The sequence below is a fragment of a genome, unplaced genomic scaffold (assembly GCF_019419815.1).
Source record: "Pyrus x bretschneideri cultivar Hongxiangsu unplaced genomic scaffold, Pyrus_bretschneideri_v1 Contig15, whole genome shotgun sequence".
In the NCBI taxonomy this organism is placed as follows: Eukaryota; Viridiplantae; Streptophyta; class Magnoliopsida; order Rosales; family Rosaceae; genus Pyrus; species Pyrus x bretschneideri.
In genome coordinates this window covers 529,241-543,719 of record NW_025999446.1, presented here as the reverse complement: position 1 = coordinate 543,719, position 14,479 = coordinate 529,241, and the positions used below count along the sequence as shown (strand labels likewise).

General features: G+C 39.2%; 1 protein-coding gene across 1 annotated transcript; it reads right to left on the bottom strand.

The window, feature by feature from the left end:
- Positions 1-2,649: 2,649 nt before the first annotated feature.
- On the bottom strand, positions 2,650-6,324 carry LOC103945315 (protein MRG1). Its single transcript, XM_009355875.3, has 10 exons — positions 5,835-6,324; positions 5,655-5,705; positions 5,361-5,374; positions 4,856-5,001; positions 4,463-4,503; positions 4,258-4,359; positions 4,088-4,167; positions 3,613-3,785; positions 3,322-3,406; positions 2,650-2,950 (listed from the first exon to the last, which is right to left on the bottom strand). Exons 1-10 carry the CDS (start codon positions 6,048-6,050, stop codon positions 2,860-2,862), a joined length of 999 nt encoding a protein of 332 aa, XP_009354150.2. The 5' UTR covers positions 6,051-6,324; the 3' UTR covers positions 2,650-2,859.
- Positions 6,325-14,479: the final 8,155 nt, after the last annotated feature.

Here is a 14,479-nt window from a genome sequence, read left to right as displayed (position 1 = left end):
GGGGTGGCCCCGAGTCGGGTCATCATGTTTTCAATCTCGTTCACGTGATTTGTACCTCTATAATCTTTGGGGAAAGGCTTTGCATCTACAATTTTGTCACCTTTGGCACTACATTTTGTCACGAGATCATTTGGTTCACGGTTATTTGGGTATGAAGTTCATGTTTATTTTATGGGAACTCAAATTGCACGACGAACTAGCGTATGACGTTTTACAACATCGGCAAAAAGCAATGATCATGTGTATGTATTTTGTGCGAGTTCGATTCTCACCGATCCCCATTTTCTTACCATCAAAATAAAAAATTTCATTTTCGATGTCATCTATCTAGAAGCCATTCGTAGAGGAAAGGAGATTAGTGTGTTAGAGATTAGATATATTGGTGAAATGTGGCTCATGTAGATGGTCTTAGATAAGTTTTATTTAGAAGTGGGGATGGCCAGTCTCTTTCAACTAGTCAAATATTCAACACTTTGACTCATCGTAGGTTTAGCACCTTTGTCTTCCTCCAAACTCTGAAGAGCCGCTGTCATTAGAATTTCAATTCTACCCTACTCTCCCACCTTGCTCTCTGCCTTTTCAAACGAGCTGCATCGGTCCAATATTTTAGTGGATAAGGTATTGAATTTTTATCTATGCGACAGGAGTTTGAAACTCACTATTCTTAAAATTATTGTAATAATTTCAAACTCTTTCATCTTCCTTAATAATAGAAATTAAAAAAAAAAAAAAAAAAGACGACCTATTCATCTTCTTCTGTGTCTCCCCTCCACCTTCTGATGATTGAAAACCTTCTGCCGGGCTCTTTCCGATGAGCATTTCCAACACAACAATCCCGTAGCTGTAACACTTTGTAAGTGATGGGTAGGTTGTGAACCCACTCTGGTTCCATATAACCTCTGGTTTCTCGTATCCTTGAAAATTTTGAGTCTCTAAGCTCACTTCGGTTTAACAGGTTGGACAAGCCAAAATCCGCCACTTTCGGGTTGTAATTCGAGTCCAAGAATATGTTTTGAGGCTTCACATCGCAATGTAAAACCCATTGGAAGCACTCATCATGTAAATAAGCCAAGCCTATTGCAGTGCTTACAGAAATTTCAAACCTTTGCTTCCAACCAAGCGCATTGGAAGATAACTTCTCGGCCAAGGAATCAAGATCTCATACACCAAAAGCCTATGGTTGTCTTCCACACAATACCCCCACATTTCAATCAAGTTCATTTGGTAAAGCTTCCCAATGAGGCTCACTTCTGCTAAAAACTCTGCTTCCCCTTGGTTTGCAGCATTCAATTGCTTGATCGCCGCAACACGCTGGTCAGACAATGTGCCCTTGTAGACAACTCCTCCCCACCTCTCCCAATCTCTCCTTTGAAACCTCGTGTCGCCTTTTTCAGCTCGGAGTAACTAAACCTTCTGAATCCGGTTACAGCATAAAGGTAACCTTGTGAAACTATATCCGGCTCTTCTCTCGTTTTGCTGCTTCGCATCACAAATAACCACACAATAAAGATGCAAAGAATTTCAAGACCCCTCAATGCAGAAGAAGGGTGTCGGTTGGGGAATCAAAGCTCTGCCACAAAACGACATAATCGTCGGAGTTTCGTAAAACCAGATTGCCGGAGCAGTGGAGGGTTAAGGGAGAGCCTTTGAGCGTTTTACGTTGACTGGACGGAGGAGATTGGCCTTCCAGACAACGGTAGGGTTTTGGTGGCTGTCGGAGGATGGTGAAGGCTCGGAGAACCAAACGGCAAAGCAATATGAATTGTTGCCAACTTGGTGAAAGACGGCGGTGAAAACTCCATCAGGTGAAATTAGAACATCTTCTGGTTTCTCGACAGAGAGGAAGGAGGCTCTACTCAGAGTGTCGGAGGTTGAAGACGAAGTTGTAGAGTTAATGGCGAGAGAGAGAAGAAAAATGAGAAACATAGTAGCCTTTTGAGATGAGAGTGGGGGATTGGCTGCAGAGAGCTGAACTAAATTAAGAGAACATGGTCATAAACTATAGTATGTACGTATGTAGTTGTAGGATACTAGGATCACACCCACATAGATTTTTACTTTCAATCGATCTCGATCTTGACCGTTTGAGAGTTCACAACAGGCAAGACAGTCGTACAACTCAAGCTACACGGCTTCGAATTGGACGATGGGAGGCCAAAGACCCATTACCCAATTAATGTTCCACATCTTAGGGTTCGAGTAGCAGCTTGTGGCCGTCACAATCTCACAAGGCGTGAAATGATCAAAAGGGCAACGAGAGGTGCCTGTCACAAAAGAAAAGAATATGACGGCAAAATTTGACGAAATGATCCGCATAAACCATTTGTGTGAGTGCAGGTGACGGGGTTGAATGATAAAGTTCCTCAATTATTTGATGTGTGGAATGAAATAGTTCCTCAACTATTTGATGTGTGAAAAGATAATTTCCCACCCTTCGTTATCATGGAGGTGCTAGAACATTAGACATACCCAAATCGATCAGCACGGTTGCATAATTTGACAAGATCGCCGATGTATCGAATCTCCCGGGCAAGAAACTGATTGTTTGTCCCTGCCCCAAATTTGCAAACCAATTTTGTTACTAGATTCATCACAAAAGATACAACCTCAACCGCGTAGAACCGCAGACTTTTACAAGGCATCGGGGCATGGACTAACTAGATATTTTACATATGGTAAATTACCAGATTTTTGAAGTATCAGTTACAGGAACAAAAAGGATTATAATATGTGCACCACGAGCACATTCAGTTTCAACGGCTTTTCGAGCTGATGAAATATTCAAAATGGTGCCGAGCCATCATGAACAGAAGTTCTTTTGCGGTATTATGTACAAAAATGTAGCAAGTGTGCCCGCGCTTAGACACCTGGTTCGTTGGTGCTGGTTTCAATATCGTCTGGTACATGATAGGTAGAGAGGAAAAATGCACTCTGGTTCTTCTGTAGGAACCTTCATGACAAGATGCATGATCAATCAGCAGGAGCGAAAATGATGTCGAAAAAGAAGAAACTCGTGGGATTAAGCTCATTTTTGCTATTGCTGGTTTGGTATTGCTGTGCTTTGAAAAAAAGCTGCTTCTGCTATGATGTGAGAATAAGCTCATTTTGGTGCTTCATGTTTTCAACTTTTTTTCACCAAAAAACTCTGAAAATAAGCTGTTTTTAAGTGTTTACCAAACACCTTTTTGAGCTTAGCTTTTTTTGATACCCACTTTTTATAAAAGCACCTCAATACCAAATCAGTCCTAAGAAAACCTGCCTACTATTATGAAAAGATAAAATTTCGGATATTTATGTAGGAGAGCAAGTAGAAGTACGTACTTGAGAAAGTCGACTAATTTTTTCTGCAACACTTTCAGTGTCTCCTCTTCAATGTTAGCATCCATCAATAACTCGGGTAGTTTAACTGCAAAATATCAAAAAATTACATCTCAAGTCCAGATCCTATGATGATTAGCTCTTAATATAACAAAAGCTTCAATGTATACTACTATAATTACAAAAGCATGAGAAACCACAAAATCAACAGCATGCCCAAGGATAATATGCATTTTTCGATACAATTCTATTTAGAAATACACCATTTGGTTACGTAGGAAAGTACGCTCATACCAAAGAGACGTAATAGATGCTCAGCACCATAGACAGATGAAGGAGAGACATCATCTGTGATTGCTTTCTCATACTGCTGACGTTCATTTTTGTACAACAGCATCGCCGGCAGTGCTTTATCAAAGTAACAACACAGTCCTTTCAGAATTTCTTCAATAGATTGAGCTTTCTTCCTGGATTCACAATAAGAATGGTCCATCAGCTAAAGCAAGTGCATATCTGCAAACCTGATTCTAGAAAATGCAGAAGTTTTAATTTATGGATGTTTTAGGTCCAAATTAATTAAATTAGACCCCCAAATTCCAGTTGATGACCGGTAGAATTTAGAGAAGCGGCATTGGTAATCCCTTCCATGTCCTTACTCTTGTGAGAATAAAATTTTAATTTACTCTCTCAATAAAAAAAATTCAAAATGGAACCCGAGAAAAGAATTTAAAAAAAATAGGATGCCAAGAGATGGAAGAAGGAAACTTACGTACTGTCCTTCTTTGATCTGTAGTCAAGATACTTCTTGAATATGTCATTCACATTTGGAGTACGTGGAAGTTTAACAAGCTGAAATAAAATATTTATATCATCAACTCAGATTTCATCACGAATGAATCAAAGGTATAAATTCAAGTTTGAGTAATGAATCCACAATACCTTGCCCAGATCAGTAACGAATTCGCAATCATCAACTAGTTGTTTCTTTAGTGGTTGTGGCATTTGAAGCAAAAGATCTTCCATCGGTATGGCATCTTTGTCCTAAAATGAAGACAAAAGAACTCAAAAACTTAAAAAGTTCATGCTGGCTTCTAATTTAAATACAATCTAAGGATTGATTACGTAACAAATGAATAGCGCATACCTTATTAACAGAGTCATTCTTTCGCTTCTTCCCTCTTGACGCTGCACATAATACCAACAATAAGAACAATGCACATTATATACACATTCAAATTGCTAGAGAAGTTAATAAAAGAGGACATGTTTTCAAACCTAATTCAAGAACCATATTCAAATTATAATCATGAACGAAGAAAGCATGTTGTTAAACTCGTTAACTACATTGTTACTTTTGAAGTTTCCATAACCCTTATATTGACTCCTGCAACGACTTTCTTTCCACCTCTTCATAGGGTAACACTTATGTTCATGTGACATGCCAGAACTTACACACCCTACATCTAACATACAAGAATAAATCTGAATATCAGGATTGGGCAACAACAAAAGAAAAGTTAAATATTATAAAGCCAACCATGATAACTTTTTGGTTTAGTCTGCGACATGTGTTTTAGCTTCGCGTTCTTGTCTGTTCCCTGTTTCTGTTTGATGGCCTCTTGTTTCTTCCTATTCTCTTCAGTGTTTTTCATCAGACGATCCACCCCTACCCACTCATCCCAACTGTCAGAGGAAAATAAGAGAAAAAAAGTTCAATAAGATAAATGAAATCCAAAGTTTCGAGAGATAGTAACTATATGAGTAACCAATGAAAATCACAAAAAAGCTTAAGCATTAGCCTTCAATTCTGATAAACCTCCATCATCAGAATCTGCCGTAATCTAATAAGCATATCTTTCAATGACATTACACACACGATAATTATGGTGAAAAGACGACTTAAACTGCAGCGAGATGGCAAATGATAACTGAAAAATAAAAAACACACAAACTGAAGTAGAGCATGCTTCCAACGTCCACCATCTTGGTTCAACGAACATGAAACCAAAATTCGGAAACTGTAAGCAGGAAGGCGGGCTCACTTTTTGCTCCATCCCTGCAGGACAGAAGAATATACAATCAAGAGATGCTACAGCAACAATTATCCGATCCTACACGAACCGAGCAAATACAAGTCTATATCACCTACAAAATGCAACTACATTCAAATGGAGGAAATGTCGAAAGAAGACTAATCGAAATCCGAAGGCGTTTCACTTCCGGAAAAGACTTCAAAAAGTACAAAATTTGAGCTTACAAATGAAACGATCGCGCATTTAATACATGTTTGATCGAAGAAAATAAGAAATTAATTGAAAATTAGCGTTAATACTTACAAGGTAATGAACATAAAACTCCCATTCCATCTTGTATCGGATATTGGTGACCTTGCAATCAAAACGCACAGTATCAGTGATCAATCAGCAAAAAGTTGCAATTATTGTCACATTTAGGCAAACAAAACCCTAAAATATCATACAGAATTGCAATTCAAACGCCAGCAGGAAAGCGAGTACCTTGGCCGCGTACAGTCGATGGTTGTGAAAGGCGATGACCTTCTCGCCCTCGGCGAAGGGGCAGGAATCGGAGGAAGGGGATGAAGCGTCGTCGTTTTCGTCGTCGATCATGTCGGAATCGGTCTTGGTGGCGGAGCTGTCGGACTCGGTGGCGGACGAGTCAGTGTGAGTGGTATCACTCACAACACTCTTGGACTTGGAGCCTCTGCGCCTCATTTTTTTGATTTAGGGGCGCTGCTGCTGCTGCTTAATTACGATTAGTTATCAATCAATTAATATTAATCACTTGTCTTGGCGTTAATCCTTTGACTGTGAGGCCTTTATAGTTATGGCGGTTGTTCCTAGTTACAGATGCAGAGAGCACGAGAACGATGGAGTAACTGAAAAACTGGGGTTTTTACTGTTTGGTTTTGGGTTGTCGTTTGGTTTCATCCGTTTCCTGGTCCGATCAAACGACGTGGCTTTGTGGAATTTATACCGCGAACCGGCTAAAAAGCCCATCGCGTGAGCGCAGAGAAATTGTATTGGCTGGAAATTGTATTTTTTTTTGTAAGTTATTAATTTTTTAATATATATATTTTATTATTAGTACTATGACTCGTAAGTACCACTTTTTGTTCTGGTAATGCTGAAAAATTTCTTGTGAGCACTTGCAATGCGAGGTTGAAGTTAGAGGTGGCAAATCAAGATATTGAGTTGTTAATGGGACTCTTAAGACTCATTTAATTTGACATTAATGTAATATAGACGTGTGATTTGGTAGTAATAATGATGGTATAAGATGAAATCAAAATAAATAGATTTTAAGCTATGGGTGTGGTTCGATTCACTTGTGTGTGGGCTTTTCCTTTTTGTCAACCTCGCTGTAGCTGCCGGCCCAGTGGCAGTCCGCCCTCGCTCTTTCTTTTCCCCTTTTTTCCTTCTTTCCAGTTCCGTCTGCTTTCTTTTCCATCTGTTCGCCATCTCGATCGTCGCGGTCTTTCAAACCCAATTGTTGCCCATTTTTCATCTTTCTAAACCCCCGCATCAGATTCCCTTTCTCCCTCATTCCTTGTCGTCCATCCATTTCCATGTCTTTCATCAATCCTTGTCATTTCGATTCTTCCCTTTTCTCCACTCAATTTCCTATTTTGCTCTGACCTTCATCGTTTCTACCCCAATTCTGATCTGCATACACGTTTTTTCACCGTGCTTTGTTGCGGTGCTCTTTGAGGTGTGTAGAGCTCTGACTCCGGTGTTCACATCATCACTTTCCCTCTGTTTGCCTTTATTGGCTCCGTCACTGATGGGTTTCTTATTCATTGACTTCTTTCGTTCCATGGATGCGATCAGAGGGCTGTTCGTTGCAAGATGTGGGAATCTCTCTTTTCTTCACTTCTGGGGAGTTGATTTCTAGTAGCCGTTGGGAATGCTGTCTAGCGATGGTTGGGAGGTTCTGTTCTGGTGGCATGTTGGTAGCAGGAGGAGGCTAGGTTTTTTGTTTTGTTTTGTTTTGTTTTTGTTTTTGCGCTTCAAAGTGTGTCTTGCTTTGCCTTAGGGTCCATATATTTTGCTTTGTGTTAAACATTTAACTGGACATCATATGTATATTTGCTCTAGTATTGAACTTGGTTGGCTTTTGCCTTAGAATGTTATTTTCAGTTTACCAAAAAAATAAATAACGCGGAGTTTCCTATAAACCAATTAACAAGATAGGGCAGTAACACAATCTCATATAAGTCCTTGCAAAATTTCTCCGTTCATCAATGGGGAACACTTTTATCTTCACATCCTTACACACTTCCTGACATGTGGCGAATTTTCAAGCCAAATACGTGGAAAACACAAATTGGGTGATGTGGAGCATATGTGGTGTTAGGCTCATATATTGCCCAACCTACTTTGATACCATGAAAAAAGTTGGGTTCCACCATAAAATCAATTGGCAATATCGACAGTAGTCCAACTTCTTATAAACCTTTACAAGGTTTATCCTTTTACCGATTTAGGATACTTCTACCGTTACATCCTCACAATATGATCAAGTAACTAATAGTACGATACGTGATGTTGCAATTTCACTTAAATTATAACACGCAAATATAGTACACCATGTGGCATGTGTTAACAATAATAATGAAAATTTGTCCTTGTAAAAATCTATGCCCTACGGGGCAGAGGTTACATCCTTTGTCAAAGATCTAATTACAGCATTGGCTTGCTAATTTAGTATGGAAGAAACGAACTTAGTTGCCTATGGAGGCATGAAACGAGTTTATTGTCAATGTATAAGTTTCTATCTACATGTGATTGCATTGTTGGATTAGGACACTGCATGACGATAAATTTGCTCTATGTAGACTGTTCTCCTACTTGTGGGATTCAATACTTTACTAATTCATTCTAGATAAATTTTAGAACCATGCAGGCTGCTGGTGCCCATCCATTTGTTAGTAAACTTAATTTGGATAATGCATGCATTCTTCTCTTGCAAATAACGTATACAAACCATACAAATTTCATAATCGGTACTATTCATTTTCTTAATTTTTATTTGAAGATCACACCCTACAAAAATCTTTTCAATCGGAGATCACCAGTCATTCAAATGTGTAAAACAAATCGACGATATAGGTACTAAGTAACATATTCATAATAAACTGTTCATTTATTTGATACGTTTTGATGATTAAGTGATCTTCAATTTGAATGATTTTTTGTGGAATTGATCTTCAAATACAAATTAATAAATTAAACGATTTCGATTGTTGATTTTATTGGGCCAAGATATATTATTGGTACATGGAGGAATACGTGCATCCCACCAACGGGATGCAAGTATTGTCTCCTACCAACCCATAGATAAAGAAAGCGTGGAAAATTCTTCAATTTCCAAGCATGACTTCAAACATCAATGGATCTATTATGTTCTTACACGACTTTGACAAAACCTTGACATAGCTTCTGTGTCGGATACTTAATATTTGAGGAATCCTTCTCCAACATTCTGCGACAGAAAATATTTATTGAAAATCAAAGTGTATTTTGTGACCAACTCTGATCCCCCTCTAATTTCAAATGGCTACTATGTTTCTCATTTTTCTTCTCTCTAGCCATTAATTCTCCACCTTCGTCTTCAACCTTCGACACTATGATTAAAGTTTCCTCCCTCTCCATCGAGATACCAGAGGATGTTCTAATTTCACCTGATGGAGCTTTCACCGCCGGCTTTCACCAAGTTGGCAACAACTCATATTGCTTTGCCATTTGGTTCTCCGAGCCTTCACCCTCCGTCCGCCGACAAAATCGCACCGTTATCTGGATGGCCAATATCAACCATCCAGTCAACGGTAAACGTTCCAAGCTCCCCGTCCTCAAAACTGGGTATCTCAACGGATGCCGGAAAGTCCACAGTTTGGGCCACCACCACAACTTCACTCTCACCGGCTCACTTAACCCTCCACAGCTCCGGCAATCTGGTATTACTAAACTCCAATAATCATATTGCAGAGCTTTGATCCCCCAACTGACACCTTTTTCCACTCCAACCCTTCGCCAGACATGCAATGCTTGTATCCGCAAGAAGCCACAGCAACTTCTCCACGCGTTTCTATAAGCTTTTATTCTACGATGACAGCCTTCTCTTCTAGTTTTCGAGGGTTTTGAGATTTCCAGCGCCTATTGGCCCGACCCTTCTCGCGTGAGCTGGGACAATGCAAGGTCCACCCACAACAACACCTGAACGGCCATGCTGGATTCGTTAGGCAGCTTTGTGTCATCGGACAACTCGACTTTTGAGTCAACTGATTACGGTGTGAGGTTGCAGAGAAGATTGAGGATTGATATTGATGGCAATGTTCGATTGTATAGTAGGGAAAGGGCAGGAGAAAAATGGGTGGTTTCAAGGGAGGCCATTTCGGATCCATGCACGGTTCATGGGATTTGTCGGGCTAACACAGTGCAGCTACGCACAGTTTTGGTAGGAAATGCCCATGGGTGGTTTAAAGCGTGCTGGCTTCTTGTAATTTTCTTTCCATCATGTTTACTTGTGTTTTCAAACGATTAGGGTCAACTCAAACACATGTTATCTGAAAATGACAAGATTAACTTGTTTAACATGCATAAGTTCAAAATTTCCCATAAAGTTAATATTTAAGTAAAAAATTATAAAATAAGTTTAAACTTGTGGTTTCGCTTTCAATTTAAACAATTCATGTCGCATTTATGCGGGGTTGTACATAGGTTTACAACTTTACATGTTATAGGATTATGTAAACCATCGAAGACATGTCATTTTGGGGTTTGGCAGCTTGACTTAAAACAACAAGTACTTAAAAACTGTGTTAAACGAGTGACACAATTATGACACAACCCATGATTAGAACTATTCCAAACATGCTTATTTCGTGTCATTTTTCAATCGTGTTGGACACAAAATTGTCACTGTTATTCACTAATAAGGTGAAAGAACAATAGAAACAAGTTTTTAAGAAATTACAAAGAACTAGTTAGTATATGATCTAAACTATAATTAAGACAACCTCCTTCTTGAACCGCCGTCTCAGGATGGCATTAATATTGTCATGGCTGGTTGGCATGATCTAAACTTAATAACTCGTTGACCGAGTTACTTGCACGTCAAGAAACAATAAGATCATGTTCTTTGGCACTCACAACTCACAGGACTGTTATATGAACAGGTGTTTCTTAAGGTTTGGTTTCTTCATTTGACGGCCAAAAGCTCCATCCTGAATGAAGTAGAACCGCCCCACACTTTGTAGCTTCGGATAAAGTTTCCATAAACAATTGATCCCAAATGTCACGGAGGCATGCTTGTTGTTAGGAATCCAATTGGACCCGAACCATTTGCTATTTCACCTCCATGACAATGATGAAACTATGTCGTCTTTTAGGAGAATTTATATGTCAAGAATATACTACCACGTGGTATTCTGTATTCATAAAAAAAACAAAAAAAGATCTATGGATAAAAAGAATTTATATATTTTTATTTTATTAGTATGGGACATCATTGTGACAATGTACTCACGCTGTATATGTCCTCCGTTTTAAGATTATCCTACATCGATGGATGAAAGTCTAGTAATAGAAAACCAACTTATGTGCCTAGACATAGTCTAGGTATTACAAATAAAGCATACTTTTTTATTATTTTATGAATAATATTACATCATAGCTGCATTACATTACATACAAATAAAAGAAGCGGAACTTGTTTAGCTAGTGCTTTATTATAGGGCTAGACAACATGTTCTACATGTTTCATGAAAATACACCTTATTATAGGGATAAAAATATTTATCTTAAACATAATGAAAGAATCAATCACTAGTACGCAGCGGCGACAATGTCAAATGGCTGCTGCAATCAGTGTCCCTCACCGCTAGAGCTAGGACCAGACTTGTTCCCTCCTAGGGTTTCCGACTCGGTGAACGCATGGCCCTGTCCGTCGCTCGGACCATTCTTCATAGTTCCAATATACAACCCATCAAACACACTCTCCATCTCATTGTCTATGTACCCCAACTTAAGAGAACGAGCCTCCGACGTACACAAAACCAAAGAGCTTACGATGAGGACCGCAACAAGGAATGAGTACAAGGGTTTCAAACTTTTCGCCATCTGGAAGAAGAATATATTGCAAAATGATCGATGATGCTTGATCAGACTACGCTTCTGGCCGTTGTTTGAGTTTTCGGTTTGATTTGGTTTGAAAGAAGCGAGTGGGGATTTGGGTGCTATAAATAGTAGTGTCCGAGTGTGTGGGGAGGAGGTGGGAATGTGAGCTTCATATTTTTGACTTGGGAAGGAGGAAATGAGTGGGAAAGTGCATGGCTTTGTTCAAACTACACGAGGTTTGGTTGAAGACTTGGACGATTCATTTGGAGGACGTAATCGGATGGACTCAGACACAGCAAATTTAGTCTAAGTTCGGAGGAACGTAGATGTTGAATATTAAATTTGTGTTGACCGGAGAAATTTTTTGTTACAGTTAACTTTACCCTTTGTCTTTTGATTCCGCCTGCCTAACTGCCTGTGTAAGATTGAAGGGAAAGAAGACTGCAAAAGGGTCGGAAGGCCAAAGCCCACAAAATATTGATCGGAAATTAGTTGTTTCTGAATCTGCACGTAACTTGTGCGGGGTAGCGCAGCCCAACTAAGTATATTTAAAATGTACAAGAGTGCATATGAAACTGTTACTCATGCGGTCAAGAGCACTTAGCACCAATTGCTGTTTTGTTCCCGTCTACTCGGTCTTGAACGGCAGGTGGACTAGACTTGAAGATGGGCAGAATCGAATTTTTATCTAATTTTCGATTGGTTGATGTCAAAGCTTAAAGTCTCAATTAGCTATGGACAACTGGACATTGCTTGACTCTCCCACAAAAAGAGCCACCCATTTGTGCAAATCATGGTTTGTAACATGCACAAATAACTCGTCCGAGACATAAAAGATTTTCTTTCTTTCTTTCCTTTTTCGCAGATGTTTCAAAAATGTGATGGGAGTATTTGTTTGACAAGTATCATACGAGTGAGATCAATGTAGAATCGAGATATTATACTACTTAAAGTCAATCTTATACTTTTGTGAAAGACGTCTAACAAATGTCGCTCCTACTCAATGAAATGAGCCAAATAGTCTACTTCATATTTGATCTAAACTCTTGAATAAAAAGGTGAGCGGATAACCCCTTTCCACAAACAGATTTGAATTACGGGTCAAAATTTCATGTTATAAGTAGAATCCGTACCATATAACAAGCTAATTTGACCTACCAAATTGGACAAATTTGTGATTTTATTTCTATACCAAGAATATTGTGACAGAATTGTGGGAGAATTTATGTGTCTGTGGGAAGCTACAAACCAAAAACAACTTTAGAATCCTGGGAAGTTGCAAAAAGTAAGCAGCGGTGAGTTGAAGCATTGACATATGGAGTTAGGTGGCAAATCTTCATACGGTGCCAGTGCCAGCGATTTCCAAGCGGGCACAATCCACAACTGGTTCAGAATTCAGAAGAGCAATGAGTAATGGTCTGGAAATTCTTGGTCCAAAAGGAATAAAAATACACCTTGAAAGGTACGCTTGCCAACCAGCCAACCAGAAGACCAAAGAAAATATTTGCTCATCACTCACCACATTGGTTATCGTTATCGCGTACATTGGTTGAATTTCGATTTTTGTATAGTAGCGACAATTAATATAATAATTGTTGATCCTAAAAATTAAAAAGCTTACGTTACGCGCAAACTAATAAGCTAATTACGTCATTCGGTTGAATGTAGGGCGTGCCAACTCGTCGGCTGAGCTCGGCTGAGGAGCAAAATTTGTTGATGTTGCGTTGAGTGCGCTATTGACTTCTTGATCTTGCGATTGCGGCCGAGGAAGGAACAAATCTCAGCCTTTTGGTTCTCGAGCCTGAAGACAAGGCTGCTAGTTCTGCGAAGTTCAATATTGAATTCGGCTCTCAAGGTGCCAAATGTAGTAACCTAGTAACACCTCACTTTGCTGAGAAGGCTAATGAGATGACCTCTGCCAATAAAGATTCGAAAATCCTTCTCGATCGACACTTGGATAGATAACCAGTCGGCATCGACGTAGTGTTGTTTATCCAAACTGAAGGTGTTCACCGGTTGCCTTCACAGTGTTGTTTATCCAAACTGAAGGTGTGTTGGCAGAAAAAAGAAAATAAAAAAAAATCTCAAAGTGTTTGAGAGGTTTGCGCAGGGCAGTTGTGTGTTGAATTGGAGGTCTTTTGATTGTTGCACGGTGCCTCCTATTTATAGGGACTAGTGTGTGTTGGTTGATAAGCTCTAAGGCTGATTGAAGTTCCACCACCCTACTAAAACTCTTCCACCATTCAAGTTTCGGTCGAATCCTACAATACCGGCCTTCTGAACTTAGTCAAAAATGCAACCAGATTCACATTCGCTCCACATGCATCCCCGTGCTTAAACAAGATAAGCACTCATTTTATATTGATAAGAATGTAGACATTTAACCAAAATGCCTTTCATCCATATCATTTTACTTCCAACCAAATGCAAACCATGCATTATCAAAAAGTTCATCTTGATCACATCTCATATTTTTGCATGTTGTCTTTATCCCTAGATTTTGATAAGTAACATCATCCGTGTTGATCAGGAATGCAAACCAACCAAGCTGCACGATGCGTAACCACACAGAGTCCTTGTACAATGCAACTTCTCTTATTTATTTGACTCTCAAGCTGCAACTATAAGATAATTACCATTTTAATAAATTCCTAACAAAATGGTAATATCAAATATGGTCTCTTTCATCAAATGACTCAAAGTATACAGGCCGAGTCCGTACAAAATCACGGCCTCTTAATATTCAGAATCATCCGACGGTATAAAATTCTACACATTCAAACGGCCTCGATTACTCAGACCGATAACATAAAATCGGATAGATGCTCATCACCAGCTTAGATCGATGAGCAAAACTACACTAAAAAAACTAAATGCAAAAGAAAACCAAAAATAAAATAGAGAATCTGACAAAAAACTAATTTCAAGGAGACAAAAATTCTGGAAGTTATACCGGCCAAGAAAAAAGAAAAGGGGGATTGAGCAAGGGGACGGCACAAAAGACTAAACAGTGAGTTCACCAACAT

What these genes read in the sequence shown, in the direction of transcription:
- LOC103945315 (XM_009355875.3), bottom strand. Translation starts at nt 6,050, where the DNA reads ATGAGGCGCAGAGGCTCCAAGTCCAAGAGTGTTGTGAGTGATACCACT. An exon ending in AGAATGACTCTGTTAATAAG is followed by an intron (nt 4,360 to 4,462) that starts GTATGCGCTATT and finishes TCTTCATTTTAG; the next exon opens with GACAAAGATGCCATACCGAT. An exon ending in AGATCAAAGAAGGACAGTAC is followed by an intron (nt 3,786 to 4,087) that starts GTAAGTTTCCTT and finishes TTGTGAATCCAG; the next exon opens with GAAGAAAGCTCAATCTATTG.